Below are 23678 nucleotides of genomic sequence, written 5' to 3'. Positions count from 1 at the left end.
GCACGCTAGAGCCATTCCTTAGCATTTTGGTATTTGGCGACACTTGGGTTGGAACTAGCGATTGTAGTAAGGACGAGACGGGATTCACAGAAATTCGATTTTGCTTCAACCATGATCATATGAGACGTTAGATAGTAAGGCTATCATGGTCTCAAATTTACAGACTTGAACATACAGCCTCCCATTTTTTGACGATTTTATTAATATGTGCCTGTTGAATAATTCTGCCATTGTTTTGCAGATGAATAGGGTAACGTATTCTTATTTCAGTTCATGGTGGAGCTGATGTCACCAGGGGATGAGATGATTTTTGACAATTTAAATTTTTGGCATATCAACACCCCTCCATACTGTAGCAACTCCGCCCAATAGTATTCAGAATTGAATATATTTCGTTTAGATCATTGAACTATTCCAGATTATACAAATCTTCGAGTCAGTTCCTAAGATGGATGTCTGTTCTGCCTGCCAGAATCCTCTAATCCTCGAGATCGAGCCGGACTCGGATGAAGAAATGCAAGAAGCTGGACCCAGTACCGGAGGAGCCACCACAACAGTGCCGGACTCCGTAGAGTTACTCGCATGCGGAGACAAGTTCCATTGGTAATCCCCCTCAATCTGTTTGACCGAGCAATTACCAACGTCTATCTACAGGCAATGCCTCCTCGATTCCTATACGTACAACACCTGCCCAAAATGCTCCGCTCCGATTACCTCCACGAACGGTCAGGGCGGCGAACAACTCCTGGTCAACCTCGACAATGAAGGCGGACTACAAGCAAACCTCGATATCCTCCCTCTACTTGCTGAAGAAGCCTATTTGCGGACCTACCCGGAGGAGCGGAAACCACATGCATTTCTTGAACTCTGCCGCGGTGGTGACGAGAACCTTGACGACCTAATCGAAATGCTCCAGGACGATGACGAAGGCGTGGATGAAGAGGACGGCAGCGCAACTGCCGGCGCGGAATCAGGACAGCCAATCGACATACTCCGCTACCAGGACACCCTTGGCGATCTCCAGACGGCGCTCCATGCCGCTGTGGCCAGTGGAAGCAGACGGATCGTGTGTCTACTGCTCTACTTGGCATCCACGCTGGACCTTCAAGAGTTTCCGGACGAGGTGCATGCATTGGCGGTGCAGTATGACATTACGAGACCGAGGCAGGATGGCAAGGTGGATATTCGGTCCCTAAAAGACACAGAAGGACGAACAGCGGCGATGTTGGCGCAGGAAATGGGCGATACGTGGGCGGACGGCACTTGGATACGGTGGCTACAAGGTCATGGGCCTACTCCTTGAAATTCTAGGAACGAGCATGACAGTGGCATCAAAGCGCGATATGCTACGCTGATTTTTGGTCGTCCTACGCGGACGTCTAATATCCTACGCTGAAGGGCCGCTGATGGACGTCGTGATCTCGCCACTCTCGACGTACACGCCACTGAAATACCAGTCCTCTGGAGCGGTGTCCGAGGATCCTCCACGTGGAAGCCGCAGGACACCCAGATGCCAATCCGCACCATTCTAAGATCTTTCAGGGACGGTCTGGCGATATTCGTCGGGATCATACGTACTAAAGATGTGGAAGCAGACTGCGGTGGAACTACGACCTTTAGTGGGTCGGCGCCGGTGGATGCGTACAAATCAACTGTCTGGGTCCCGAAGTCCTGCTCATGTGGTCAGGATAGCAATTCGGGAACGTTAAGAAGGGCAGACCGTACAATGTCATAAGCAAAGTTATACCACGCATCGGGTGTGAACTCCGTCTTCCACTTGCCCTGGCCACCGATCATCCACTGCAAGTTGGGATTCGACGTCCCTTGTTCCCCATCTATCAAGTCATTAGCCATCTCCGTGTTTCCCATCTCGCCGTGCTCAAATACGTACTACCCAACCATACTTCATCTTCGTGAAGTGGCTTTCACTGTGTTTCCATTAGCCTGCTTCTCTCATCCATGCTCACAACCCAACACCTACAAAAAGTTCACCTGATGCTCATACTCAGCATTCGGAGGATTCAACTCCGTCCGCTTCATACTAAAATGATACCCCACCCTCCCGGAATTAATCGCCGCCTTCGTCTGCGGAATCAGCCCCGTCTGCCACATATCACTGTTCCATTTCGCCGTCGCGTCCAGCGTGATCTTGACGCCCTGCGTCGACGCCGTATCTGCGGGGTTCTTGAAGTCCGGAGATAGGTTGACGTAGTTCGTCAAGTCGCCGGTGCCGTGGATGTAATATTGGAAGGGCCCGACTTGGTTGGACTAGGACCATTTGGAGAGGTTAGCGGAGCTGGTGAGGTCGTTGAAGCGGCCGTCCTAGAGGAGGGTGCCTGCGGTACGTTTAGTCAATTACTTAAAAGGAGAACTTCTAGAAAGTAAGTTACCTGCGGAGGCAACGGCGCCGAAAATCGCCTGGGATAGGAGGTGTTTGGTGAGCATTTTGAGGTTTCGAACGACCAGTTCTTTTCAGTACGCATGCAGCTGGGAACACATGGCTCGAATACATAGTGACTTTCTCTATATTTCCGGTTGCCATATTCAGATATCGACTTTTAGCAAGTCATATTGACAGGGGCAATCCTGAATGGAACTTCCGTACCTGGTTGAGACAGAAGGCTTAATTTCGTGCTTTCATGTAGATTACATGCAACTACCTACGGAGCCCGGAGATGACGAAATAGGAAATCCTGCAACCACGATAGATATCACCTCATTGTAGGATGTTCTCAGTGTATTGTAAATCACTGATTTCCGAGGATTTCTAACCAATTTCCACGATAGTAAAAATTTTCACCACAGCAATTGCACCACTGACCACAGCAAGAAAAGGCTTTTATTCATGTCTCGAGTAAGCAGTGATAGACCGCCACTATTCGACTGGTAATACTGAGTAGTTGTAAGAATGTACAGTTACAAGGGAGGGTTAGCGTTCGTCAACAGCTGTTCAAAATAGGCTTGGAACCAATTCCCTGCCTCTGGTGCCGGCGTCAGCGACGACCCGGATGCACATTTTCCATCGAAGCGGGTAGCAGAGCTATCCGATGTGCCATCGCTCTCCCCGCCGGGTTTGACCCAGACGAAGGCATCGACAAGTGGATCGCCGGTCTCAGCAGTAGGGCGGGCGCCGAAGCCGGTATCTTTAATGTTGCACCAATCGCCCCAAATCTGTTGTCCGGTCGGTTGTTTTCCGTTGCGGCCTAGGTGTATGGTTAGTGAAAGGAATATATCAATCAAGAAGGGGTCACATACCAGTATCGACGATGAATTGCGCGGGGAAGCCATTCTCCTTAAGTACTGGAGCGAAGCTGTTGATGTACTTCTTCTCATCGCAGTTCTCGTTACCTTGAGTGTATGAAGGACATTGGGCAATGGAGAACGCGTTATAATTCGCAACATTTGTAACCAACCCACGGAGCTGTGGTGGGCTTCCCGCGTCTTTGTATACCTGGGCGAATAGCTGCGCGGCCGGAGAGAGATTCGCTGGCCATCCAAGCCATCCGCCATGTGCAGCGTCAAGGTACATGGAGACGTTTGGGAGTGCGAGGTTCTTGATCGCGTAGTTGATACCCTCCTTGTAGGCGTCGGCCGCGCCGGCGCATTTGGAGGTTCCCAGGTTTGTAATTAAGTTGGCCAAGCTATCCGGTTCTTCGAGGCGTTAGCCGGAGCAAAAGGCCCAGAGCATATGTACATACCGATGATCAGGATGAACCTCAAATCAGAGAATGCCTTGACTTCGGTGACGATAGAGTCAATGTAAGCCTTGTACTTCTCCACTCCGTCATCCGCGATAGCCAGCTCTCCGTTGGAAGCGAGGGCCGCACAATCACGATCTGGAAGATTGTAGACCACCAATGGAAAGGCCACCTTTTGGCCAGCAGCGTTCTGTTTTTGTATTTCTTCGGCATATCCTTTGACCGAAGATACCTTCTCCTGTGTGTCACTGCAGCTCCGAGTTAGCGCTGCTTTTTAACTATTCCTTGTGATGAAGACATACAGCCAAACGAAAGACGGTACTTTCGCCGCCGCAGATGCCTTCGGGATCAGTGCTGTCTTTCCGCCGGTTTGCAGGGAAGGAATAGCGATAGAATGCACTTCCGATGAGTAGTATGGGTTGACGTAGAGCTCGTAGCCAGCGAAAGGGTTGCCTTCAACTGCAGCCGTCGTAGTGGAAGCTTCAACTGCAACTGGAGATGGAGCCGCCGTAGGCTCAGGCCTAGGTTCTGGAAGGGCCACAGCAACTGCACCAGAGGCAAAGACGGTCGCCACTGAAAAGAGTGAAGTCTTCATGATGAGATCTGCCTAGAAGGAATTTGAAGGAATAACTAAATGTTTACGCGCAGCAGGAACCAAACTGAAGGCTTGAGATGATATATATTTGTCGGTTCGGCTCTGCAGACCAAAGCCTAGGGCATACGGATCGGTTCTGCAAACCAAGGCCCAGGACATACTGTTCGCTCTATCGAGCAACAATTTACTCATCGTACCATAACGGGAACGAAGCCGGGAAGGTTCAGACCCATTGGTGCTTATTGGTGGAGAAGTTCATCGTACCTAAGTCCTGCGCATTGTAATTGAATTACCATCGTGCAGAGGACATTTCGCTCCATTTGTAGCGGAGGCCGAGCTGCCGGGGATACAACTGTGGAGTTTGATCCTGGCTCCCCCGAAATTGGGGGGCGTGATGTGTAGAAAACCATTCACCAAGCCAGAATTGGGAAATACCCATTGCGACGGCCCTAGGAGCTAGAAACGAGATCAACCAGGTTCGAAAAAGTATAGAAGGATGCCATCTGGTCAGGAAGTCACGATTGTTATCGCAAGACAGGTTGGATATAAGCCGATCCGGGTTAGTCCTGTTTCTGATCTTCCATGAACCTCGATTGTTCGCTAGATGGCCAATGGGAGCTACAGATCATGGGGATTTGGCCATAATACAAGGACGTCTCAATTGCTGCTTGATCCCAGATAGATTACGCTGAACAAGGATTGGACGCGGAGGGGGGCCATGCTGTACCGAACTTGACCCGCCATATGAAGACCAGGAAATGAAGGAAATGACTCTGGAAAAGAAGGAAGAAATGGCTTAGGAAATAATTGGACTCGGAGAGGACTGAAACCCCATGTGAAGGCACTGCCAGAACATACCTGTACCCAGGAGAGGTGCAAATTCACACTTCTAGGATGATCCACTCGGTTGATATGTGGACATAACGATCCTTTGATAGTAGGTTCGGATGCTCTCCATAAGTCGATTATATGCAATTGCAAACTTGAATGATTTCCGTCATAGTTGGAAGTGGAAGAGAGAATCATAATGTCAATCGACGAGATTTTGATCAGAAAGCTCCCACGTGATATTAAAACACGTGATCTGAGGGTCATGGTCACGGGGTCCAGGCAGAACTGACGATTGATTGGTCCAAGCGACTGTTCGGTGTTCAGTTAGCGGCAGAACATCGCGTCCAAGCTTCTTCCTCCAACGCTACCGGTATTATCGTTCTTTGTTTATGAATATTCTTGTCCACAGAGGAAATCAATCTTTCATCCTCCAATCTGACTGCTCCAGTTCTATGGACGTGCATATTTCATTGGATCCTTTTTGCCCTTTGCGGTTTGATTAGTCCTGCATCTGGTAGTCTCTTCACCACAGCGTGAGAGCAATCCGCGACGTCATCATCAAAACAATCACCCCTCCCGCCACATCTACCTCTCACTCACTTCACCATGGCGGACGAATACCTCTCACCGTCCTTCGACCCATCGAAACTCACTGTCCCTCAGATCCGCGGGATTCTGGTGGAACACAATGTGCAATATCCATCTGGAGCGCTGAAGCCACAGCTAGTAGAGCTCTTCAAAAGCAATGTTACGCCACAAGCAGGCAAGATTCTAAAGTCACGACAAACCGCGAAACGATCATCGAAAGGGATCATCGATGTCCCATCCAGTCAAGCGAGTACGGCCGACGACGATGAGCTTGGGGAAATGCTTCCTCCCCCGAAGCCGTCTCCGGCGACGCGCACCAGCCGACGCACCACTAGGAGCAGCGCTGAACCCGATACGTTGGAACCAGCGGGAAAAACTCCAGGAAAGACTCCGAGGAAAACGCCGGGGAAAACACCGGGCAAACGGCCATCGAGCAAACATGCGCGGTCGGAAACAGAGTCGGAAGTCGAGAAACCGAAGCAAAGACGAACACGCAAGAGCGAGGTCCCGAATGTGAAAACCGAAGATCCTGAGCCAGACATGTGGAGCAAGCTTGGGGACGATAGCCCGTTTTCCGCTGAAAATCCATTTCAAAGTGGTGGCAGCTCTCCGCCCTCGGCGCCACGAACGGCGTCCAGGAGTCGAACGAGGAAGACACTGGATGGCGAGCAGAGAGCGAAAAGGAAGAGCAGTGGCGACAAGAGACGCGTAACCACGCCTGCTTTGCCATTTCATGAAGATGGATATTCCGTTCCCACCAGGACTACATTCGAGATGCCTGTTCCCCGAGTGAAGAATCGCAAGTCGGAGCCAGTGGTTGAGGCAGGCGAAGAGTTCACACCGGAAGAGACACTGGATCTTGTCAAAGCCGAATCGGAAAGCCCCCAACTGCGCGTCGCGAGACGACCGCGGGAGCGCAGTACGTCGAGCACAGCGGGCGGCCTTTCCATTTTGACCATATTCCTCGCCCTGTTTGCGGGGCTTTTCCACTTATGGCGTGAAGAGAAAATGCAGGTTGGTTACTGCGGGATTGGTAAAGAGCCTGCCACCGAACTGGCGGGTGTTCACGTTCCCGAGGCGGTTCGGGAGAACCTCCTCCATTGCGAACCATGTCCGCACCACGCATTGTGCTACGAGAATCTGGAGACGACTTGCGAGAAAGGGTTCGTTCTGAAGCCACATCCGCTGTCGCTAGGCGGCTTGGTGCCGATTCCTCCCAGCTGTGAGCCAGATGGCCTGCAAGCACGGAAGGTCAAGGCGGTTGCGGATCGAGCCGTGGAGGTAATGCGAGAGCGTAACGCCGCCTTCGAGTGTGGCGAGCTTGTCGATGAGCAGGGCAAACATCAAAAGTCACCGGAGATATCTGAGGAGGAGCTGAAGAAAGAGGTTAGCCGCATGCGCAAGAAGCGAGGTGGTATGAGCGATGCCGAGTTCGACGATCTATTTTCCGGTGCGATCCCTGAGATCCTCAGTCGCGATGAAATTGCGGTCGGAACTGATGGGTAAGTCTCCTCTCATAAATCCCCGTGCCCTGTGGTACAAAACCTTGTTGTAAATCTGACACTGACCAGACTCGTTGCTTCTCCTACAGAACCAAAGGACGCACCCTCTCCAGCAACTCCCTCGCCCGACTCCCTGTCAGCTGCGCTGCCCGACGATGGTTTCGACAGCAAGTGGCGCGACATCTTCTCAAAGTTGTGATTTTCCTCCTCACGGTCTCCTCTGGCTTCTACGCCCGGCACCGCGTGCAGTACCAGAAGAACGTGGAAGCGAAAGCCAAGCAGCTCGCGCGCGTGGCGATGGACCGCCTCGCGAACCAAGCCTCGCTCAACGCGTACGATGAGCGCGCGCACCCCGACGCGTATCTCAGCATGGTGCAGCTCCGCGACGACCTCCTTCGCGACGAGTTCTCGGCGACGCGGCGCGGCAAGCTGTGGGAGAAGGTGCAGAAGAAGGTGGAGAACAACTCGAACGTGCGGCCGACGACCAAGGAGACGCGGCACGGCGATATTAGCAAGGTGTGGGAGTGGACGGGCGCGATTGAAGATGCGAGGAACACGGAGAAGAGGGCGAGTGGAAGGTTTAGTCTGGGGCCGTTGGAGGGGCGGTCGAGCAGGAATGAGAGCCCGAGTGTACATTGGGAGGATCAGACGAATGGCGCGCCGGCTGAGGCGAGGCGTTGGGATGAGGGACGGCCGATTTACTGATTGAGGGTTGTCTAGTTGCGCACATGGCGTTCATTGGGATGCGGTTTCGGACATTGATTATATCCAGGACGGTGGTTCAGGCAACGAGTCGAACGCATGAATTTCCTTTGTTGTTGTTCTATTGATCGATACCAACTGTACCTAGTCACTAATCATATCAGAACCAATCCAACCAGTTCATACATCATGTCCCGATTAGCATACCCAGCCGACGTACTCCATTGTAAACAGCTTATGCGCTAAACAATAAGGTATGAATAGTTAGGGAAATTTGGAGTAGGATAATGGAACCATTTTCCATCATGCTGTTAATGCCTATGTTTATGTCTGTTCAGGGTAAAGTCTTCCCACGTTTGTATTACTTATCTATGCGACGTCAATCGGTCCGACCCCTACCGGGCCTACACGTTGAAGTGGTCATTAAATACCTTATTATTCCAACTCATATTCACTTGAGGTGCTGACGGAAATTGACTGCCATATATTGGAAGTTACTATGGCAAGGAACTCTACATATGCTCACCACCCCATCACCTTCACAAATCCAATCCACATCGCAACCTTACCATCCGACCCCCTCACCTCCTTACTATCCCCCTCGCCCTCCTCCTTTCCTCCCCATCCAACACCCACTCCACCCCTCCTTCCTCCCCCACCTCCCCCCACTCCTCCTCATCCATCCCCACCACCATCACCAACTGCCCCAACCGCGCAAACCCGTCCCGCAAGCCATACCTCCCCCCCCTCGTCGCCTCCGCCACGATCGCCCCTACGTCCCGCTCCAGCCCCACCGCCCCGAGCGGCGTCACCCGCCCGTGCAGCCCCCACACGCGCTTCTCCAGCGCGGTCGCGAGGTACTCGGTGGTCAGCGAGAGGAGGCGGTCGGTGGGGCTGCCGGGGGTGGTGGCGGTGGAGGGGAGGAGGCGGAGGAGCGGGCGGAGGAGCGCGGTGTAGGCGCGGGTGAAGCGTTCGCGGACCTGGTGGGCGGGGTCATCTTCAGTGGGAGAGGATGAGGCAGCCGGGGGAGAGGTGGGGTGAGGGGCGGAGGGGGGGTCGTAGGCGACGTCGCGAAAGGTTTCGAGGAGGATGGGGCGGATGCGGGGTTTGATGACTTGGTGGAAGAGTACGTTGAGGCCGTCGGTGAGGAGGTCGTGGCATTTGGTGGTGAAGCTGGATTCAAGGGATTTGAGCTGCTGGATGACGAAGGTGGCGTCGTTGCCGAAGGGGAATTGGGTGTGGATTTGGGCGCCTTCTTGGGGGGGGGAGTCGGCGTTGGAGGGGTGGGAGGCAAGGTGGGAGCTGATGATTCGTTTTATGTAGTCGATAGAGACTTCGAGGTTGTTGATTTGAAGGATGAAGGCGATGATCTTGTCTTCGGGGGGTAACGCGCCGGCAATGGCGGCTTTCGGGTAGCATTCGTCACGCATTTTGCGCGTGGTCACGCCGACGAAATCGGAGCCGAGGACGCGAGCGAGCGTAGGGATTACGTTGGCTATGACGCTGCGTTGTGAGGTAGATAACGAGCGCTGAATGACCTGGTTGACAATGTACATGACATCGTCGACCGCGGACGTGATGAACGGTGCGTTTCCTGGCAAAGGCCTCTGCAGGGACAACGATAAATCCTGTGGAGGTTCGTCCAATTGGAAAGCCTTCTCGACAGATCGCCGGAAGAAGAAGGTCGTCATGGCATTGAAGGGATCGATCAGGATATTGATCACCTTTTTGTGTAGATGGCTCGTGATTAGGAAATCCGGCATCTTCAGCACAGTCTCTTCTTCCGACTCACCCTGCTCGGGACTCTTGGAGGCTAAGAACCTTGCGTACAACGCCCATCTTCCCATCATCACAGCCGATTCGCTGAGGAGCTGGTCAACCTCTTTCATATCGACCCCTTCATCTTCACTTGACCGTCCTGCAACTGCCCCGTCCTTGATCGCCGGAGAGCCGGACCGTGGAGGTCCCATCGATGGTCGCTGGGTAGGCAAGAAGCTTTGAACAAGGAACGAGTACGCGTATGACTTGATGTCGGTCAACTTTCGGTCGATAACGCGTTCTTCACTCCAGGTATCGAGGATAATGCCGCCTTGAACATCCGCCTCGACCTGAAGTCGCTCAATGACGGTGACCATCATTCCCACTCCATAATGTCGTTCCACCAGCGGTTCATGCCCATCCACAATCTGCGCAATGTGCTCAAACAACTTCGTCAACGTGCTGGCATAGAAGAACCCATCTTTCTTCTGCACGCCCGCACCCATATTCTGCCGCGCTCTTGCTGCCACCCCTTGACACACGTAGCGACCATACGCATTCAGCCCCACCTCCGTCCTCCCAATCAACGGAAACAGCTTGAAAAACCGCGTGATCCGTGCCCCGTCGCCTTCCGCCGCCGCCTTCTCGAACTCCCGCAAGAACAGCGCGCACAGCGACGCCGCCGCCGCATCCAGCGTCACCCGCGGCGCATCGGGCACCTCCGCGGTCGGCACGATCTCCTCGGCAAACGCGCCATCGACGACGTCGGCCGGGATTTTCGCCGCGCGGTGCAGATACGTCGCGGCCATCTCCCAGTCCTGGGGGGCGCCCATCGAGCCGTTGACGCCCAGCACGCAGGCTTTCAGCTCGGCGACCTGGTCGACGACGGCGAGCGTGGCTTTGACGTTGGCCTGCTCCTGGTCGAGGCGGGTGACGGCGCTGGAGATGCGGCTGGCAGTGGAGGCAGCGGCGGCGAGCATGCCATTGCTGATGGACCGGGTGTTGACGACCTGAGCGCCGAGCTGGGCACGGGAGAGGTCGAGGCGGCCGAGTTCGCGGGAGAGGTCTTTTTGCGAAGCGACGAGGGCGTTGAGGCGACTCGTGACGGATGCCTCGCGCCGCTGGAGGGAGGAGAGGATGGCTTGGATTTCGGCCACGGATTTGGCTTGGTGAATATCCATTTGTTGGCCATTCGCTTCATCGTCCATTTGGACATGCGTAGAGCGGGCCATTATGAGGTGAGCTGTTTCACGAGTCGCTTCGACTTTCGAGCTGTTCCAAATTCGAACAGCACCAAGATAGAAATCTAGCTGACGCGTGGCATTAATACTGGATATTTGGAGACTAGAACCTGGACCGGGAGATAATTCTTTGGCCAGAATCCCGACGCAGGTGGAACCCTGAAAGATGAAACAAGGGAGATCCACCGTCTCTCACATCTTCAGTCATGCTGTGTCTCGTCGATGCCCCAGCAACAGACGCGAACCTCCCATTTGCCCCATCGGGTTGTTGGACTGCACATGAGTTCTCACTGGCACTCGGAGGTGAGGCGAGGTAGTATCAGGCAATACCTCCGTACGTATGATTAATGCTTACTATTTACTGTTCATTCAATTCGCATTCTTTCCAGTCCGTCTTTGTGCAACGTTTCTATGAATGCAGTCTTCCACCTGTTCATTGGCAACATAATACCTTGTTCCCACGAGCCTTGTTGACCCCGAATCCCGTCATCCCGTCCTCCACAATTCCATACTTACCTCTTACTGCGCCTCCTCCTCCTAAGCTGAAACCTCGCTCTTTGCAAAACTCTTGTCGGCAATTAATATCCTCCTTCGGATTCGGTGTTTTTGCGTATATCTTTGAAAGTGAATCCCATTTCATCTCCAGTCTTTGCTCCAAGAGTTCTAGACCGCCATTGGACCAACTGCGGAGTTGCCACTCGACTCGACCTGCTCAGCCACCGGCGTCAATCTTGAATCTCGAAGGCGACGATCGGCGGGCAACCCTGGAACTTGGAATACATCGAATTCTACTCCGTATTGCGGGACAGGAACGGGTTGAAACTTGAAACCTGAACTGGAAGGTGACCACATATCACCGCAACGACAACGTACCACCCGACCGAGAACTCTTCATCCCATCGCAACATCACAACAGAATGCCGCCGCCACGATAAGACGCCAATACGATCTGAACCTACACCTAATACCCCTCCTGTCCATATGCGCACCGAAAGCAACGACATATCCCCGACTTTCCAACTCTCCACCTCACCGACCCTTCATTCACCCCCTATACATACTCGACATGATTCTCAACCCCGCGAATGCTGCCGTCGAGGGCGCACATCTATATATACGCAGCGGCGGGATCGGGGGGGACCCGGCCAACCGACCCCCGGTCTACAAAGTCGTCGGGATCGTCCTCGCAATCGCCTCGGGGCTGTTCATCGGCGTGTCGTTCGTGGTGAAGAAAGTGGGCTTGCTGAAGGCGAACGAGAAATACAATGAAGAGGCGGGCGAGGGGTATGGATATCTCAAGAACGCGTGGTGGTGGACCGGCATGACCCTGATGATCGTCGGGGAGATCTGCAATTTCGTTGCGTATGCGTTCGTCGATGCCATCTTGGTGACGCCGCTGGGGGCGCTGTCTGTCGTGGTGACCACGATCCTGTCAGCGATCTTCCTGAAGGAACGGCTGAGTTTCGTGGGGAAGGTCGGGTGCCTCAATTGCATTCTCGGTTCAGTGGTGATTGTTGTTAATGCGCCGTCCCAGTCGGCCGTGGCAACCATCCAGCAGATGCAGCCGTTGGTGATATCGCCCGGGTTTCTTACCTATACGGGCGTCATAATCGTGGGGTGCATCTTCACCGCGTTCTGGGCCGGTCCACGATGGGGGAAGAAGAGCATGATGGTGTACTTGACCATCTGCAGTACCATTGGCGGACTTAGTGTTGTCGCAACGCAAGGTCTCGGTGCGGCGATTGTCGCACAGGCCGGTGGTACGCCACAGTTCAACCAGTGGTTCCTCTATGTCCTGTTGGTATTCGTCATCGCGACACTGGTCACCGAGATCATCTTTCTCAACGTACGTTCCTCTCCCCGGTCCCCTATTCACTCTAACCGTCCCCAGAAAGCCTTGAACCTCTTCAACGCCGCACTCGTCACGCCCACCTACTACGTCTTCTTCACCAGCTGCACCATCATCACCTCTGCCATCCTCTTCCGCGGCTTCAAAGGCACTCCCGCCCAGATCGCCACCTGCGTCTTGGGCTTCCTCCAAATCTGCGCCGGCGTCGTCCTCCTCCAGCTCTCCAAATCCGCCAAAGACGTCCCCGACGCCGCCGTCTTCAAAGGCGATCTCGACCAAGTGCGCACCGTCGCCGAGCAAGAAGAGCCCGAATCCGAGCCCCGCGCCGACTCCATCCGCGGTGGCGCCGCCATCCTCCGCTCCCTTTCCTCCGCCCGGCAGCATCGCCAGATCGAAGAAGCGAAGCGCCTGCATGACGAGCGCATGGAGCCGATCCGCGAAGGCGAGCAAGTCGAATGGGACGGCCTCCGACGCCGAAAAACCGTCCACGACCCCGGCCACCCCACTACCCTCCAACGCAGCAAAACCGTCCACCCCCCCCTCGGCATGTCGCACTTCCCCAGCGATGCCTCCGACACCGACTCCGACTACCACCCCGGCTTCTTCAGCAAATTCTCCCTCCGCCGCCGCGGTGACTCCACCAGCACCGCACCCAACCGCTCCCTCCCCCTCTCCTCCCTCCCCCCCGACCACTCACCCACCACCAGCACCGACCGCACCACCTCCACCCACGTCTACGGCCTCCCCTCCGGCCTCCGCAAAGTCTCCGACCCCGACTCCTCCAAACCGCCCGCCGTCTCCATCCAATGGGCCCCTTCCGTCGACGCGCCCCCATCATCCCCACCCACCCCGCCACCACACGGCACCGATTCCGGTCGCCGCCAATTCTCCTTCCAAAACGTCTTCCACCGCCACCGCAGCGACGATGGCCCCACCTACCCGCACGACGCGGCCGCAGGCCACCCCGCCGCGGCGTCGTCGCCGGTGCTCGGGAAGTCGTTGCTCCATGGCGAGCGGCGTCCGGGGTTGCGGGGCGCGCTGTCGTTTAATCGGAAGGACAGCTCGGGGCCGGGGACGACGGAGGAGGAGCGGTTGGGTTTGGTGAGTGGGGATTCACGGACGTTGGAGGAGGAAGGGGTCGGGGGGCGGAGGGAGGAGGGGGAGAGTGAGAATTTGGGGTATAGCGATGATGAGGCGTGGGAGGTGCCAGGGAGGGAGGAGAGGAAGAATAGTGAGGATGAGAGTGAGTTTAGTGAGGTGGATGAGAAGGTGGAGGAGTGGGAGGCGTATCGGAGGCATAGTAGACCCGAAGGAGGGGATGGTGGTGGTGGAGAAGGACAGGGAGGTGCGAGTAGCGGAGGGCCGGGCGCGGCACCTGGAGCGTTTGTATGATTTGGTTTCCCTTTTTTTGGATACATACCGGCCTCTGTGGAGTGTATACTTTCCTGGATTCTCACTTCGTGGATCGGATGGTTCCGGCGACCCGGTTGGCATGGCTTGGGATCTCTCCCTCCTCGAGTCGATGCTCGATGACGATGTCTATGACTTGCGCCGGATGCATGCATCTCTGGATCATGAGTTCATGGCTGCAATGCGCGATGGATTTCCTATATGCATTAGTTTTTTGGCGGCGTGTACGAATACAGAACTCATGGAAGGGATGCTTCCTAGGCCTTTTCGCAACAAATCTAGCTCTCCTGAAATACGCCGATATGCTGGATTGTCCCTTACATCCCGTCGATCCTGATCGGTACCCTGATCATCGGGATATCGGATAGTTCTTCCACGCCACACCACTATATCTCCGAATCTCGAACAATGTAGCGGTATTGTAACCCTCGCCTCCATCCGCCGCACCAATCAAACCCATTTCCCCCAAGCCCCATCCTAGCGTCGATCCCCATCCAAACGCCACACACGCCGATCCCTCGATTCTACACGACCCGAACCCTCCTCCATCCTCCATCCACCATCCAGCACCTATACTGACTAATAGCTAATTGCTATTATGCAAGCCGTACGAAAGGAGGATATGCTAAGCGAAACGACCGCGAACTAGCGCCCCTGCAACCGGACGATCCACCGCGCGAGGGAACGCCAATCGACGACGACAAAGCATGGCGGATAGTTTTCGGAGGCTTCGTGAAGGATCGGAGACTTAGTTAGGGGGTGAAATGGGGAGCGATGGATGGCCTTACCCATGCCGAATCGCCGGTAGTGGGGACGGTGGAGTTGGGAGTTGGGACGGGGAAAGTAAAAGGTTGGTGTGGGATTTCACTGATTTGGGAAGGGTTGTGGCTCTCTACCAGATAGGGAACTAGTAAATCAGTGGAGTGCGGTGGTTAGAAATTAGATAAAGACGACGTCAACCGCCGCACCAGATGGTGCGGTCGAGTTGATCTTTCTCTTCAACTACACCACACAATCCTACAGAGACAGATCATTAGCAGCGTTCCTCGAAAACCTGATTCACCATGTGCCGTCAAGCCACCTGTGACAAATGCAGTACGTCTCCGCCCTCCCTCTTACCGCTGCAGCACCCCGATACTGACCTCCAACCCAGACAAGGCGACGTGGTACGGATGCGGCTCGCATGTCTCCACCGTCTTCAGCTCGATCCCAAAATCCGACCGCTGCAGCTGCGAGCCGAAGGTCGTCAAAGACGGGAATGAATATCCGGTAGGTTCCCCCCCTCCATGACCGGTGATGGGCGGTATGGCTGACTTGTTATGTGTTCGCTTAGCCGATGGCTTCGAGTCCGAATTGACGACGAAGACTTTGGGAGTGGTGAGGTCCGATAGATGGGACTTGTCGTTCAGGGAGGGTGATGAGGTCCGGGTGCTCTTGTAGAGGGAGGCCTGGAGGGGCTACAGGTGGGCGCGATACGATGCTCGAGCGGTACTTTTTCTTGGAAGACCACCACGCAAACTAGACTATCGGAGGAATAATGGGCGGTAGCTTTACTCCTGATGGATATACCCTGCATACGAACATACAGCAATCTGGCTGGGTTTCACGGCCGTGGAGTTGGTAGACATGATGATCCAGATACATGGATACGAAGTGCTTCCCTTCCGCGTGAATGACACAATGAAATCCGATTTTCTTAACCATCTTGACACTAGAAGAACGTGACTGAGACCATGACTGAGACCCCGACGATGTCGCTAAACGACGACGACGTGAGAGCGTTTCGTTTGTGAACTGTGAACGGGCATCTTAATGACGGCAGCGACTCATCCGGCCGCGGATTGCAACACTGTAGACCAAGGGCATGACATGGAACGGGCTAAAACTCGACCCAATCATCCTGACACCAAACGAAAGACTCAGATATACAGTGTACAGTACGGTAAAGCCCGCAAAGGTCACTAAAGGAGACCGGGCAAGATTCTGGAACCATGGTTTCAAAAACCTCTACGAATGGTTTCGGACAGCCTGAGCGGGCTGGTCCGCTGGTGGGCCCGCCAACGTTGGTGGCTTGGTCCTTATGAACCCTAGATTGGAACGGGATCCAGCAGCAGCATGTGATGACTGGGACGGGTACCTTGGTATTCTCGGAAAATATTAAAAAACTAGCACGGTTGAGGAATAACTATGGGATTGGGGAGGACTCGATATGGGGCATCAAATATGCAAAGGATAAGGATCCATTCAGGGCGGCTGTCGCAAATGTGATGCACACGGGATCCAACATGATCTGGATACTTGTGACCAGTGACACGGTTTCTCGTATGCTGAGTGGCTGGGTAGCCGCCAACCAACTATTCTCGATATTAGTCGGTACCCGTGTTTGAAACGGGGAAGGTTCGGCGAGTCGAAGGACTGCTGCTATTCATGGACGTCCTCCTATGGCGTGACGGTAGGTTGGAGTTGGGAGTTTGGAACTGTTACTCAAATCATGGGTGATGGTTGAGGTTAGTGGGTTTGAGACTTTGAGTAAGGTCCAGACAAGCTCGTCACTCCATAGAGACAAGAGATAGCCCGTTTCTCTGCTGTCTCTCATCAGTGTCTCAACTCTCAACGTTGAGAGGACATGCTGGTTCGGGGATTGAGATTGTGTAGTATCTGAATGGAGTTCTTAACAGAGAGGCGGCCCCAGGAAGCTGCCCTTGATCTCATAACTATGCTATTCGATAGACTATCATCATTTATTCGCCGACCTTGCAATCCATTATCCATCGACCCCCGAAGTTGCGTGGCTGGTAACCTGTAACCAGTATTAGTGTGTGACAGTGTGAGGCGGACATCCTGTGGCCGCATTTTAGGCCAGCCTTCTAATGAGCCAACTGAACGGCCCCGCACATCAGATGCATCCACATATCCCCATCTGAACATCCCTCCATTCCATACATTAATCCGACGACTCTCTCTCGACAAAGTCGTTGTCTCTTTGCCTTGGATTCCATATTGCAAGATAGGATCAAGTCGCTGCAGACTCTCTTCACGTTGTTTTCCTGAACAGGATCGCTTTCCTCGAGGATCGCTTCGACTTCCGATCACGGCGCTTGTAGCATTCGGACCCCTCATTGATCATCCTCCGATCCTGTTGCTGTTTGCGAACCGCTGCTCCGAGCAAACTTGTGGGAAAGTTTACAGACTTAAAAGACTTGGAGAGACGGAGCAGGCTGTTCACTGTTTGATACCCCGATCTTGAGCTGGAAACCCGAGGGGCGCGGAGGAGTTATTGTAAGTCCTATTGACTCAGCCTCACAAACCTCCATATCTTCGTTCAATTTGCGACTCGAGATCACTCGAATGCATGTATATTGATGGTTCTGGGAACAAGCTCAAAGCATAAGCTGTCTGCGCTGTTTTGCCTGGCTCCGTCTATTAATGGTCGTCTCTTGTGGTGGGACACAATTTCCTCAATGGCGGCGCTGATAGTGAACACAATAGACTCTTTGTTGACTTGATTGTCAATAGGATTGGAATTCAACCAATTCACCGCACGAAAATCATTGGCTTTGACGGACTTCCGCTTGCGGTTCTTTCACCTTCACTCATTCCGCACCACTTCACCCCTCTATTTTGCCTGCGTCTTCGCACAATCAACAACAACACACCTTCGACACGCATAGCTACATCGAATCCGATCTCGAGACAAAATGTCTCGCGCACAGCCTCCGGGCTCCCGGAAGATATCGTTCAATGTGTCGGAGCAATATGACATTCAGGATGTCGTTGGCGAGGGAGCATATGGCGTCGTCTGGTACGTTTCCCGGACGAAAGTCCAGTGTTATGATCATAACGGCAATTAACGACGAGTGCAGTTCGGCCATCCATAAACCCTCCGGCCAGAAGGTTGCGATCAAGAAGATCACCCCGTTCGATCACTCCATGTTCTGTCTTCGCACCCTGCGCGAAATGAAGCTGTTGCGCTACTTCAACCATGAGAACATCATCTCGATCCTTGACATCCAGAAGCCCCGTAGCTTAGAGACCTTCACCGAAGTCTATCTCATCCAAGTATATCTTCCAGAACATCCATTGCCATCCACCCATCACTAATCGCCCCAAAGGAACTCATGGAAACCGACATGCACCGTGTCATCCGCACCCAAGAGCTCTCCGACGACCACTGCCAGTACTTCATATACCAGACCCTCCGCGCTCTTAAAGCCATGCACTCCGCCAACGTCCTGCACCGCGACCTGAAACCCTCCAACCTGCTGCTCAACGCGAACTGCGATCTGAAGGTGTGCGATTTCGGCCTCGCTCGCTCCGCCGCCTCGACCGAGGACAATTCGGGGTTCATGACCGAATACGTCGCGACCCGGTGGTACCGTGCCCCGGAGATCATGCTCACGTTCAAGGAGTACACGAAAGCGATCGACATTTGGAGCGTGGGGTGTATCTTGGCGGAGATGTTGAGCGGGAAGCCTCTGTTCCCCGGAAAAGACTGTAAGTCAAGCTAAGTTCCAACATGCCAAGTCCCGCCTAATTGAATCTAGACCACCATCAACTGACCCTCATCCTCGACGTGCTCGGTACCCCCACCATGGAAGACTACTACGGCATCAAATCTCGCCGCGCCCGGGAATACATCCGCTCGCTCCCGTTCAAGAAGAAGATCCCATGGAAGGTCATGTTCCCAAAGACGTCGGACCTCGCGCTGGATCTTCTGGAGAAGCTGCTCGCCTTCAATCCCGTCAAGCGCATCACCGTCGAAGAGGCGCTGAAGCACCCGTACCTTGAGCCGTACCACGACCCTGACGATGAGCCGACCGCCGACCCGATTCCGCCGGAGTTCTTCGATTTCGACAAGAATAAGGATACTCTGACAAAGGAGCAGTTGAAAGGTATTTATCCATCCTCGATCTCGTTTCAACTCCCGCTAACATCCCCTCTCCAGTTCTGATCTACCAAGAGATCATGCGGTGAGCCGGCTACGAGAAAAACGATCCCCCCATCTTCCCACGAATATTTTTATCTTTATCATCTGAGCAGATTTGTTGACATAATGGTTTCCTTTCTTTTCTATCTAGCTTCAATCAAGAGGAAGACAAGCGTTGCGAGCGTGAGCGCGCCGAGCAAGCTGCCCTAGAATCCATGACGGCCGGGCTGCAAGTCACCGGCCTACCTGTTCCGCACTCCATCTTTGGCGCTTGACGTTGTTGTTTTGGTTTTCGGTTCGGTGGAGAATGCGGTGGGATGCGCGCCGTCGTCGTCGGGGTAAGGGGATGGTTCAGGGGCCAGGTCAAACGGGATGGGTGGATGGATAGATGCACCGATGGATTTTCGGCCCACGCAACGACGCGATTCAGAATCTTAGAACGTTGAACACTTCACTCCGTGCCTTTTTCTCCTTGTCATGGGACGCTGTATCCGGGTGCAATTCAACGATCTCTCTCGACTTTCTTCGTTGGCGGGTGGGTCGGTGGCATAGGGGGATAGATCATTCGACGGGGTTTGGCTCGGTCTGTTCGTCTTGGCAGATATGTACCCATTGTAATGAAAGCGATGCCAACCATTCCTGACTTCGCCTCTATCTCTCTACCGTCCTCTCTTGATCTCCGAACCCCCCGTATACTCCTTCTAACCCCCCTCTTTCCCCATCCTCCTCTCAAACCCTCACCCCCCGACTCCTCATTACATTCACCAAATTCCTCCCCGCATACCCCACCCACTCCCCCACATCCCCCAGCGCCTCCCCACCCACTCGCAGCTCCTCCAACCGATCGTCCAGAAACCGTGCCGTGTCGCGGAAGTCCGTACTCTGGTCCTGCGTCTGGTAGAGCTCCGCGGCGGCGTACAGCGCGCCGGTGGACGCGCGCTTCGTGTACCAGGCGGTATCGAGGGAGGTGTCGCCGGCGAGGTGGAGGATGTCGGAGGAGAGGGTGAAGAGGGCGGTGAGGGAGGCGGGGATGTGGGTGGGTTGGGCCATTATTGCGAGGGCCTATTGTCGTTGTTAGCACACGCTCCGGTCCGTCATTTACTACCAACCGCCTCCACCGAGGCATGAGAGGCGGTCGGGGAACAACCACAGTGCGGAAAAACACCGAATCGAACTTACCTCATGCAGTCTCCCCACCACCGCCTCATTCCCCCTCAACCTTGCCCACAACAAGCCCCTCACCCGCTCCCCAACCCCCAACTCCCCCTCCCCCTCCACAAACTGCACCTCACTCCGCAACGCCAACCGCCTCGTCGCCAGATGAAACAACACCAAGTCAAAAACGCCGTTCGGCAGCAAGTTCGTCGACACGTCGAGGAAGCCCGCGTCGCGCGCGCCGAGGGTGAGGGTGGTCGGGGTGAAGCCGGAGGTGGGGACGCGGAGGAGGGAAGCGGTGAGGATGGCGGTTTCGGTGGGGGGGTAGGGGGCGGGGGAGGGGGCTGTGGGGTCGTGGTAGTGGCGAGGGTGGAGGAGGGGGGTTAGAGAGCGGGCCGGGGGGGGGAGGGAGCGAGGGAGGCGACGGAGGGAGCGGGTGAGGGTGGTGGTTGGGATGGACATGGTGGTAGATGGGAAAGGAGGGGAGGGTGGATTAAATAGAGGAGATAAAGGAGGACAAGACGAGCTTCGTTATTGGTTATGAGGGTTAGGACATGTCCTGTTGATGTCCTGTTGAATGGCGCCAGATGAAAAGATGGAAGGGATGGAAACATGAAAGTATGGTATAAAACATAAATTACACTATAAAATCAAGCAGACTCTCTAATCCTCTATATGGCCTTGGCAGACTAACCCTCTTGGGTGATGTGGAGTGTCCCTGTGTAAAGGAACGAGCGTTACGGCGGAGTAACTACAGTAATTAGATGGGACTAGAATGGGAACTGGGAAGGTAAGTTAATAGATATATGAATTTGAACGACCAGCCGCGCATTCATGTTTTTTTATGACCTCCATCTGAGACGATCTTGAACGGAAGTCAGCCGTATGGATCATCGACTTATCGACATTATATGCTAACTACAATGATATTAAACATGTAAGAGATGGAGAGGGGTCGCAAATTATCTGCGTCGCTAAACCACAATTCGATCGACATCAGCTGGTCTTGGTGCAGCTCGGCCTCGCGCTTCCGAAAGCTCCTGCGCAGCCTTGTGCCTGGTCACAATGTTCATCGCAGTCCGTCTTGGTGCGTCTATGATTCAGTTAATATGTCGTTCGAATGTTCCAGAATAGCCGTCACAATTCCTCGATAACGACAATCTCTGTCGATTCGGAGTACTGTGGCCCACGATGCGCCTCTTAAAGCTCAACGGCAACGGGGGGTTCATTCTAGAGACCTTTGGAACCACGATCCCTCCTTATGCCATACTTTCTCATACATGGGGAAGCAACAGCGATGAAGTCACATTCAAGGACGTCGTGGACGGTACTGGAAATAATAAGGCTGGATACCAGAAGCTGATATTCTGCGGAGATCAAGCCAAATCCGACAGTCTATCCTATTTCTGGGTGGACACATGCTGCATCGATAAGTCAGATACCAACGAACTTACGAAGGCGATCAACTCCATGTTTCGCTGGTACCAGAATGCGGCGCGATGCTACGTCTATCTTTCAGACGTTTCTGTAAGCACGCAAGGTGGCCAGGCTACTAATATCGAGTGGGAGTCTTCTTTGCGCAATAGCCGATGGTTCACACGAGGATGGACACTCCAAGAGCTTCTCGCGCCGAGAATAGTCGAATTTTACTCCCGAGATCACGTCCGATTAGGTGATAAAAAGTCACTCGAACGGCCTGTCTGCGAGAAAACAGGAATCGCCATAGAGGCACTACAAGGCCGTCCTCTCCATGACTTCAGCGTCAAGGAGAAGTTTCGATGGGTAGAGAAGCGACAAACGACCGAGGAGGAGGACATGACATACTGTCTCCTTGGAATTTTCGGCGTTTTCTTGCCACTGATATATGGTGAAGGGAAAGAGAATGCAATGAGAAGGCTGCGACGAGAGATCAAGGACTCAGAGCATAAATCGCGGTCATGTGAGGTCTTTGTTATCAATTTTGCATCTCCATTTGCTAATGTACTCCATTGTTTAGACGAAAAGCTAGCACGTACTATGCCCTTCGAGCGCAATCTTCGCTTCACCGGTCGCGAATCCGAGCTTTCTAGAATTGAAAAACTACTTTTCCGACATGACCAAACCGTAAAGATCGCCATTACAGGACTTGGAGGCGTAGGGAAGACACAATTGGCGATCGAGACGGTCTATCGGACCATGGAGAAACAGAGGGACTGCTCAGTATTTTGGATTCCCGCGACCGATCCTGAAACCCTTCTTCAGGCATTCTCGGCAGTCGCCGAAGAGTTGGATATACCTGGAAGAGATGAGCAAGGAGCAGACGTGAAGCGTCTAGTTCAGAATTACCTCAGTAACGAGGGCGCGGGCCAGTGGCTCATGGTGTTTGACAACGCCGACGACATGGATATGTGGATAGGAAAACCAGCTGAGAAACAATCTATCCGTCTCCTCGACTACCTTCCAAAGAGCAGGCAAGGAAGCATCCTCTTTACTACGCGAGATAGGAAGGTTGCTACTAAGCTGGCGTCTCAGAATTTGGTAGAAGTCCAAGAAATGAACTCAGAGGTGGCTTCGGAGCTATTACAGAAATGCTTGATCGGACACGATATAGCGGCCTGCCAAACAGATACCGAAACCTTGCTTATACAGCTGACTTACCTTCCGCTCGCCATTGTTCAGGCGGCAGCGTATATTAATGCGAACGGCACCTCGATCGCGGACTATCTTTCCTTACTTAATGAGCAGGATGAGTCTATAATTGAACTTCTGAGCGAAGACTTTGAAGATGACGGCAGATACCGCAATATTAAGAACCCAGTGGCCACAACATGGCTGATATCGTTCGAGCGAATTCAACAGCACGATTCTTTGGCAGCAGACTACTTATCTTTAATGGCATGCATTGAGCCAAAAGAAATCCCGCAGAGTTATTTTTCCCCTGGCCCATCTCGCAAGAAGGAGATAGACGCTATCGGGACGCTTCACGCCTATTCATTTATTACTAAACGTCCAACAGGTCTTACGGTCGATCTTCATCGGTTAGTACATATAGCTACTCGGAACTGGCTTCAAGAGAACGATCAACTGGTACGGTGGACAGACAAAGCAGTCGTACGACTAGAGGAAGTTTTTCCCGACAATACCCACACCAACAGGAGCAAATGGAGGGCATACCTGCCGCACGTGCGCGCTGTACTACAGTCTGACCTCCTTCAGAAGAATTCGGAGAAGAGGACAGATCTCCAATGGAGATATGGAACCTGCCTCGACGCCGACGGACGATGGAGTGAGGCAGAGGTCGCTTATTCCCAGGTCCTCAAGATAGAAGAGAAGGAGCTGGGCGCAGATCATCCTTCCACGCTGACCATCATGGCCAACCTGGCGTCGACGTACAGGAATCAAGGCCGATGGAAGGAGGCCGAAGAGCTGCAAGCGGAGGGGTT

At 53.7% G+C, this 23678-nt stretch overlaps 11 protein-coding genes across 11 annotated transcripts in view; 6 read left to right on the top strand and 5 right to left on the bottom strand.

Annotated features, from left to right (window-relative positions):
* The first annotated feature begins 48 nt into the window (after positions 1–48).
* On the top strand, positions 49–1407 carry P152DRAFT_84239 (uncharacterized protein). Its single transcript, XM_033683282.1, has 2 exons — positions 49–603; positions 655–1407. Exons 1-2 carry the CDS (start codon positions 449–451, stop codon positions 1301–1303), a joined length of 804 nt encoding a protein of 267 aa, XP_033532454.1. The 5' UTR covers positions 49–448; the 3' UTR covers positions 1304–1407.
* On the bottom strand, positions 1388–2445 carry P152DRAFT_475279 (uncharacterized protein; the record flags this gene model as incomplete). Its single annotated transcript, XM_033681403.1, has 6 exons — positions 1388–1528; positions 1579–1671; positions 1726–1835; positions 1888–1928; positions 1982–2258; positions 2391–2445. 6 exons carry the CDS (start codon positions 2443–2445, stop codon positions 1388–1390), a joined length of 717 nt encoding a protein of 238 aa, XP_033532453.1.
* Positions 2446–2916: 471 nt separating this feature from the next.
* Positions 2917–4293, bottom strand: P152DRAFT_400328 (1,4-beta-D-glucan cellobiohydrolase C; the record flags this gene model as incomplete). Its single annotated transcript, XM_033676565.1, has 4 exons — positions 2917–3203; positions 3256–3651; positions 3699–3946; positions 4001–4293. The coding sequence occupies 4 exons, from the start codon at positions 4291–4293 to the stop codon at positions 2917–2919; spliced, it is 1224 nt and encodes a 407-aa protein (XP_033532452.1).
* Positions 4294–5604: 1311 nt separating this feature from the next.
* P152DRAFT_439186 (sister chromatid separation protein-like protein) lies at positions 5605–7919 on the top strand (the record flags this gene model as incomplete). The annotated part of the gene is made up of 2 exons (XM_033677630.1): positions 5605–7214; positions 7304–7919. Exons 1-2 carry the CDS (start codon positions 5731–5733, stop codon positions 7917–7919), a joined length of 2100 nt encoding a protein of 699 aa, XP_033532451.1. The 5' UTR covers positions 5605–5730.
* Positions 7920–8497: 578 nt separating this feature from the next.
* P152DRAFT_400654 (COG4-domain-containing protein) lies at positions 8498–10855 on the bottom strand (the record flags this gene model as incomplete). Its single annotated transcript, XM_033676581.1, has 1 exon — positions 8498–10855. One exon carries the CDS (start codon positions 10853–10855, stop codon positions 8498–8500), a length of 2358 nt encoding a protein of 785 aa, XP_033532450.1.
* Positions 10856–11981: 1126 nt separating this feature from the next.
* On the top strand, positions 11982–14753 carry P152DRAFT_467546 (DUF803-domain-containing protein; the record flags this gene model as incomplete). Its single annotated transcript, XM_033680773.1, has 3 exons — positions 11982–12761; positions 12807–14064; positions 14656–14753. 3 exons carry the CDS (start codon positions 11982–11984, stop codon positions 14751–14753), a joined length of 2136 nt encoding a protein of 711 aa, XP_033532449.1.
* A 485-nt stretch (positions 14754–15238) lies between these two features.
* P152DRAFT_400577 (uncharacterized protein) lies at positions 15239–15464 on the top strand (the record flags this gene model as incomplete). The annotated part of the gene is made up of 2 exons (XM_033676579.1): positions 15239–15269; positions 15328–15464. 2 exons carry the CDS (start codon positions 15239–15241, stop codon positions 15462–15464), a joined length of 168 nt encoding a protein of 55 aa, XP_033532448.1.
* Positions 15465–16732: 1268 nt separating this feature from the next.
* On the bottom strand, positions 16733–17460 carry P152DRAFT_83546 (uncharacterized protein). The gene has a single exon (XM_033683280.1). It carries the CDS (start codon positions 17292–17294, stop codon positions 16785–16787), a length of 510 nt encoding a protein of 169 aa, XP_033532447.1. The 5' UTR covers positions 17295–17460; the 3' UTR covers positions 16733–16784.
* A 412-nt stretch (positions 17461–17872) lies between these two features.
* P152DRAFT_467545 (Pkinase-domain-containing protein) lies at positions 17873–19148 on the top strand (the record flags this gene model as incomplete). The annotated part of the gene is made up of 5 exons (XM_033680772.1): positions 17873–17976; positions 18038–18233; positions 18287–18668; positions 18719–19066; positions 19120–19148. 5 exons carry the CDS (start codon positions 17873–17875, stop codon positions 19146–19148), a joined length of 1059 nt encoding a protein of 352 aa, XP_033532446.1.
* Positions 19149–19830: 682 nt separating this feature from the next.
* P152DRAFT_483536 (ubiquinone biosynthesis protein COQ9) lies at positions 19831–20718 on the bottom strand (the record flags this gene model as incomplete). The annotated part of the gene is made up of 2 exons (XM_033681952.1): positions 19831–20163; positions 20281–20718. The coding sequence occupies 2 exons, from the start codon at positions 20716–20718 to the stop codon at positions 19831–19833; spliced, it is 771 nt and encodes a 256-aa protein (XP_033532445.1).
* A 399-nt stretch (positions 20719–21117) lies between these two features.
* The window catches only part of P152DRAFT_439170 (HET-domain-containing protein), a gene marked incomplete at its 3' end in the record, with an annotated part of 4062 nt that continues 1501 nt past the window's right edge, over positions 21118–23678 (top strand). Inside the window, exons 1-2 of the mRNA XM_033677629.1 lie at positions 21118–22195; positions 22253–23675. Coding sequence (XP_033532444.1) covers positions 21448–22195; positions 22253–23675 — 2171 coding nt within the window. The 5' untranslated portion in view covers positions 21118–21447. The remainder of the gene's footprint in view (positions 22196–22252; positions 23676–23678) is intronic.

Source organism: Eremomyces bilateralis (assembly GCF_010015585.1).
Source record: "Eremomyces bilateralis CBS 781.70 unplaced genomic scaffold P152scaffold_16, whole genome shotgun sequence".
Classification (NCBI taxonomy): Eukaryota; Fungi; Ascomycota; class Dothideomycetes; order Eremomycetales; family Eremomycetaceae; genus Eremomyces; species Eremomyces bilateralis.
This window is presented reverse-complemented; position numbering and strand designations above follow the sequence as displayed.